General features: G+C 36.2%; 1 protein-coding gene across 2 annotated transcripts; it reads right to left on the reverse strand.

Annotated features, from left to right (window-relative positions):
• Positions 1-1,755: 1,755 nt before the first annotated feature.
• LOC149238957 (uncharacterized) lies at positions 1,756-6,229 on the reverse strand. 2 transcript variants are annotated; one of them, XM_089373257.1, is made up of 7 exons: positions 5,450-6,229; positions 5,208-5,327; positions 4,831-5,068; positions 2,670-4,025; positions 2,520-2,563; positions 2,202-2,387; positions 1,756-2,097 (listed from the first exon to the last, which is right to left on the reverse strand). In XM_089373257.1, exons 1-6 carry the CDS (start codon positions 6,061-6,063, stop codon positions 2,315-2,317), a joined length of 2,445 nt encoding a protein of 814 aa, XP_089229383.1. In that variant the 5' UTR covers positions 6,064-6,229; the 3' UTR covers positions 1,756-2,097; positions 2,202-2,314. The 2 variants fall into 2 exon arrangements, with proteins under 2 accessions (XP_089229383.1, XP_089229382.1); XM_089373256.1 differs by having other exon boundaries at positions 2,520-2,572; positions 5,450-6,227.
• Positions 6,230-6,709: the final 480 nt, after the last annotated feature.

Consider the following 6,709-nt stretch of genomic DNA (forward strand, 5'->3'; position numbering starts at 1 on the left):
ATTGTCCATTGTGAAGAGCCAAGTCAGAATCCATGAACAATCTCTTCATTCATTTTCCTTTGACACAAGAAGTCTAGAAAGAAATACATCAATCAGAAGGACAAAAATTCTATTGGGATGCTTTTCGATAGATGAAAACCTCAAAATATGGCTACAAAACACCAAAAACCCAAAATATAAAGTGCTTCTACTTATGATGGCTTAGGGAATTTAGTTGGAAAGAAACCGTGGTATATTTGAATGAAAATATCCAATATCTACCAAGGCAACCATTAACAACTCGACGTTAGTGAGAACATCACAACAAACATCAAAAGGAAAAAGATATTCCATGTCCACAAGAAGTCACAATTCAAATTCACAGGCCTTTGTTTTTTTTTAATCGTGCAGCCTAAGGCTCTCCCTCTAAAGGAAGAGCACGAAGAATCCTTAATATTAATATAAGCTCAAATAATTTCCTTCTCCATCTCTTCAAACATCGGCCAACCTACAAACAAATTTGTGAAACTACTTGCTCTCAAACTTATTCTTCAATTGGCAAGAAAAGAGGGGATTTCACAATTGCACATATATGGCAATTCTCAAACTATTGTAAAGCAAATGTTGGGAACAACACAGTGAAAACACTATTCTCTTTTACCATTTTATCAAAAAGTTTGACAACCGAGAGATCCATTCATTAAGATCGCTTTTGATTATTTTTATAGGCACAGGAACAAGGAAGTAGATGTCCTCTCAAAAACGAGATTGGATATGGGTGGAGGTAGATGCAAGGTCTCTAAAAAAGAGAAACAATTACAAGAACATTTTCTCAACCCTTGGGAACAAATGAAAAATGCACTGATCTGTTTTTTCTTTTTGTTGATAAATAATGGATGATACTTTTGATAAATTTAAAGACAGTCCTCATGAAAGAAGACATGATATTTAGTAACATTTCATTTTTAGATGAAATACTAGTAGCAAGGTTTTTTTTGTATATGATGTTAGATGGGCTGATAGGATAAAGGTCTGATAAAGAGACTTCTTGGCTTTTTTGGCTTGCTATTAGAGGAGATCCACCTTATTTAGGCTATAAGCCAAATGAATGTTGAATGCATCTGCTTATGTTCTCTTCTTTCTTTCTTTTTTTAACTGGAACAAGAATTTTTAGAGAATCAATAACTTCAAAAGATTCACTATCATTATTACACTAGGTACCATTATTTCATAAATGGCGCAAACAAGCCAGTTACAACATGTCTCCCGAGACTTGACTATGTATAATTGGAGAAATAAATTGTTTATCAAACCACTCAAACTTGAATCCTTTGACTTATGCAATATTGTTTATTCTCATAAATAAAATTATGAAATATTAAAAAAAAATCAAATATATCATATGATATATAATATCATATTATAACCCATATCATTTATATATTATCATTTATGTATTATGAAAGGAAAAGTTGTTGATATATTCACTACCCTAAAAGTCATGATTCATATCACACATTAATGTGGCATTAAAAATTAAATAATACAATGTTAGGGACTGACAATTCAAATGATATGTATAATACCTTTAAATTTAACCACATAATTATAACAACATGCATTGTAAAAATAATTGTCAAAATTATTTGGTTTTTAATGGCTTTTTTCCCTGAATTAATTTGGCTTTGCTTAAAGAAGGCCATAAGATGGAAAGGTCAAAGCCTTAGCGTTCATGGTTATGTTGTGGCTGAATGTCTGTGCCCATTCCGGTATCTATGTTTAATTCATGCGACTGCAGAAGCGAACAGACACCACTTAGGGTCACGAATTTTAGAGCTTCATAACGAAATGACGATACTCAACAACTAGGTCCTGCATAGGCTTTAGTAGTCCTGGTGCAGGAGGCAGCCATAGTTATATAGGTGATTGATAGTAAGGCTTCATGATAATGCGAAATTCTTGCTTTTGCAAATAAGCATTTCAGAATATGTAAATCTTGATGCGTCTGTCATACTCAACCGTAGATGAATTGTAGTTAAAGCCAACAAATCTCCAAATTAGAGGCCTTCCTATTAGGAAAAACTTTTTCTAGGACCTGCAACAGTTCCTCAGCATTTCCTGCAGATGCAAAATAATTGAATGTGATAATGATGTCTCACAATCTTTAAATCACATGAATTCTTATCATTGAAAACATGACTAATTTGAAATAGTGACTGCACCTCTCTCAGTGGAATGCATCATAGTGATCTGAAGATGTTTTGTGTACCATCTCCTCTTTATTGATAATATGAAATATGAAGATGTGTGTTACAGCATTCAGCTAAGCATGTAATCATGTGAGATGCCTCTTCACAGCTCTTGCACTTGTACTTCGCTCTGAAGATTTATCTCTTCTTTTCTTGAACCTGGAGCAAAAATAGGATTTGGTTGCAAGCTTACATTTCTGTGCAATTAATTAATTATTTTTAATTTATTATAACAACTCGCAGTTCAAGAATATCAAGTGGGATCAGAATATATGAAAAGAAAGCACTCACCAATTGCAAAGGGCATTGAAGCAGCAACTTAATGATCGCCAAACCTGGTTGAGCTAAATGCATAAATAAGATAAACTTCAATTCATAAACATAGAGTGAAAGCATTCACAATCTCAGATTATGAAAATTCAAAAATGGTAGAATACTTACAGGAAGACAAATAATTGTCCCCTCGTCATGTTCAGAGGTAACACCAATAACTGCATTGGTGCTTTCTTCCTCAGCTTGCCCCTGCTGTGTATAGTCTGATACCTTTTTGACCCATTTGCATTCCTGTTGAGTGATTTCTGAGCTGAAATTTTGTGGAGGCGAGTAGAAAGAAAGAGAATCTGCTACCAGTACCTTCTTATCCTCCTTATCCTTGTTGGGAATTATGATGGTAGAATGACTCAAAGGGGATGACGCATGAACAGAATGATATAGAGTCTCTGGTGTTGAGGGTCTGGAAGAGTGTGCAGATTGAAATTCATCCGATGAAAGATCATCAAAAGCAAATTGTGTTTCCTTGGTTTTTGAAAAAGTGGAAGGACCTTTACCAACTAAGTTTAACTGTTCACATTGTTTGCCGGGACATTTGATATCCAATTGCATCATGGCGTGGGAATTTTCCAGATTTTGCATGGGAGATGTCATCCCAATAGGACTATTAGGTGCAGAAACAGACGGAGAAGCAAAATATTCAGTGTTATCCAATGTGGACAATGGTGTCAAAGAAGATTCATATTCTAGTGGTTTCGAATTTGTCAGCTTCCTTGGCAGCAATTTCTGCAAAGATTTGACTGTAGGAAGGTCATATGCAGATGGAACACCAGAACCAGGAGTCCTAAACATACTTGAATCAGGAATTGAAGAAAAGGAAGAACCATCCTCCCTTAGTGTTTCTTCGGAACAGCTGTGAAACATGGCACTTGCAAAAGAGGAGTTTTCAGTTGAGGTGTATAACATGCTGTAAGGTGTGCCATAACATGAACCACTTGCATTTTCATGGTCAGAGGAATGGTTCTCAAAAGTCTTTGTGTTAGATGAGCAGGTTTTTGGGGACAAACAGTGGTTTGAACCATCAGAAACCCTCAAGCTATTAGTGTCCTGGGAAACTTCAGAATTATTTTCCTCTAATTCCTTGTCTTGTTCGAAGGCTTCCCCCTGGTTACTATTAAGAACATGATCAAGCACATAGGAGGGCAATACCTTGACACCAGTGGAATAGGCTGGTTCTGTTATAGAAGCAAATGGGGACAACTTCACACCTTCCTCGCTCAAATAAGCTCTTTGGGAAAAGTGCCTTTTAAAAGTTGGGGGCAGATGAGAACCAGTAATAGGAGGCTCTGTGTTACCTTGACTTGAAATTTGTTTAAGTATCTGATTAGGCTTAACAGCAGGGCTGAAGGAGTCTAAACTGTTTGATGCTGTAACAGAAATGTCGGGATACTTCAAAGCAACAAAAACTGATTCTGAAAGAGCTTTTCTGTTGAAAGGCTCTGGAAGTAATGCCTCAGGAACATCTTCCTGCACCGAAGGTAACAGTAAAATGTTATTTGTAGTCTGACTTTAAATCAGCTAAGTTTGAAATTGTAGCTATTAACCAAAATGGTTTGTGTACATACAAAATTATTATTCTGTTTTCTTTTTATCATATGCTGGTTTTACATGCTTCCATCTCTTCAACATATACTTGTTCTGAATGCTGCTGTGCTATTTGTATTTCTTTCCTCTCACATGTAAGGAACTGGCATAGATCATCTTAATTTAAATATATTAAGTATTGATTCGTCTTAACTACTGAAAATCTCAAGGTGCAAACCTCAATTTTTTTACCATCCTAAAATACCATGGGGTTAATCCTCTGAATTTTAGCACCTGCTGATACTATGTAATAAACACAGATGTCTTCACCTGGCCTTTTCTTTTTTCTTTTTTACACTGAATATTAACTCTAAGGTTAATATGGATTTATGCATATTTAAATATGGTGATCATACCCCAGCTGGGATATTAACTCCAAGGTTAATATGGATGTATGCATATTTAAATATGGTGATCATCCCCCACCTGGGTTGCAAAGGGTCAGTTTTTTTAATTGCAAAGGGCCATTTTTTTAAATTGCAGATTCTGAAATATTCTGTAAATCTAATGAATAGGAGCAAAGTCAACTGCTCTTTGTCTTTCAAATTTCCCAGAATCTTCTGAAATCAGCAGACAAGTTAATTTCAAGAGTGAAGCAGTTCTACCACTACCCTTTTGAAGTTAACCTGTGCACTTCTTTATATGTTTGGCCTCACATGCATATGAATCAGCAAAGGAAATGGGATACCTCAGGATGAGACTCTGCAAATTCCAGCAGTCGCGTATGGAATGTTTTTCTCACAATTGCAGTGGGGTTAACTCTACTCTCTCCCTCTTTGTGGGACTGTAATGCATTGGGCTGAAGGGTGACAAGCAACTCTCGCTTCATACAGACCGAATCCGTATCCTGTATCAATATCTTTTCTACCTTCATTGCTTCATTCAGCAGGTACTTGATTTGTGCCAGATGACTGTAAGTAAATTGCCTGATGATATGAAGAGGATAGGCCTGCTTCAGGACATATAATATATGGAATTTTCTTCAATTTTAAAGCATTGCAACTCCCTTTCGATCTCAAGGAGGATAAAAGACTGTTGAGAATTAAGGTTTTTCTACATACATACCTGCGTGTCATTTGTTCAACTCTAGGGCATATATTGGTGAAGGTGCACATTTGTTTCCAGAGTTTGAGCAGTCTAATGGAGACCTCCATACGATCAAAAATCTCTCCCAGCAAGGCATACCTATCAAAGGTATCATTTACATTCACCGTCACCATCTCAGAAAAAAAAAATTATATGCAAAGATACAATCTACAAAACAAATAAATGATGCCAAAAATCAAAGGGGAAGGAAAAGGTATTGCTTGTCTGGTAGTTTGAATTCCTTCTGATCAGGTTTTGATTTTGGTGCATTCAGTTGAACAAGAGAGAGTGCAAAGCGAGCTTTCAAGGGCTTTGAAGTTCTTGGAGTAGTAGTGGAGGTCTCAACACCACCCAATGAAGATGTTGGTTCCTTTGCAGAGGATTGGCAGATGGGTAGTTGAATCCTCCTCTTAATTTTGAATCCCGCTCGTGCACCTGCTTGCCCGAGCTTACTACTCTCCGATGTGGAATCCATGCCAAATATATGTACCTTTGAAGTTATTGGAGAAGCTGTGGAGGTCTCAACACTATCCAATGAAGATGTTGGTTCCTTTGCAGAGGGTTGGCACCTGTGAAGTTGAAGCCTCCTCTCAATTTTTAATGTTGGTTCCTTTGCAGAGGGTTGGCACCTGTGAAGTTGAATTCTCCTCTTAATTTTGAATGTTGGTTCCTTTGCAGAGGGTTGGCACCTGTGAAGTTGAATTCTCCACTTAATTTTGAATGTCGGTTCCTTTGCAGAGGGTTGGTACCTGTGAAGTTGAATCCTCCTCTTAATTTTGAATCCCACGAGTGTCCCTGCATGCCCCAGCTTACTACTCTCCGCTGTGGAATCCATGCTAAATATATGTACTGTGAACAGTTTCAGAGATTAATCCTCGAAACCCATGAAGACTGATTTTGGTTGGGATGTGGAGGGGGCGGAGGCCCAAGAAGTGGAGGTAAATCAGGTAAGCAAAAGAAGGACGTTTCTCCTTCCAGTGCTTGGAATTTTGTCGGCAGAAATCCTACGTGTCATTTGTCAGGATCGAAGGAACATAAAACTAACACTTTAATGCTGCCTTCTATGTTTTGGCGCAGTACTACTTAGTACTCGTAAACGTTTTGACCTTTTTGTCCCCATCGCGACCAGAATTTTCGCTAAAATCTAAGTTTATTTTTTGGCTTATTTAAAATGTATTTTTTTTAATATTTAAATTTATTCGAATGTAAGACATTTAGATTTCATATATTATATAATTTAAATTTAATATTTTCTTAATTTAATGATGATATTAATTAATCTCTAATAAAACTAATATGATTTATTGAATTTTAAAAGGTAAGATATAAATTGAGATTCTTTAGCATTTGTTATGCTCGGAAAAAAGTGAGAGAAGTATTTCCAGAAATGTCAAGAAAGTTGGTAGTGTCACAAATATTTTGAAATTAAAATGCATGTGAATAAAAGCTGGATAATTCGAGAGAAATTTTTTTTCATCTTC

Source organism: Pinus tabuliformis, chromosome 8 (assembly GCF_031772625.1).
Source record: "Pinus tabuliformis cultivar Carrire ecotype Pingquan chromosome 8, CPIR1, whole genome shotgun sequence".
NCBI classification, from domain to species: Eukaryota; Viridiplantae; Streptophyta; class Pinopsida; order Pinales; family Pinaceae; genus Pinus; species Pinus tabuliformis.

Coding starts and splice junctions, on each gene's coding strand:
- LOC149238957 (XM_089373256.1), bottom strand. CDS start 6,063: ATGGATTCCACAGCGGAGAGTAGTAAGCTGGGGCATGCAGGGACACTC. Junction 2,573..2,669: donor GGACAATTATTTGTCTTCCT/GTAAGTATTCTA, acceptor TTATGCATTTAG/CTCAACCAGGTTTGGCGATC. Junction 2,388..2,519: donor TTCAATGCCCTTTGCAATTG/GTGAGTGCTTTC, acceptor TTTTTGCTCCAG/GTTCAAGAAAAGAAGAGATA.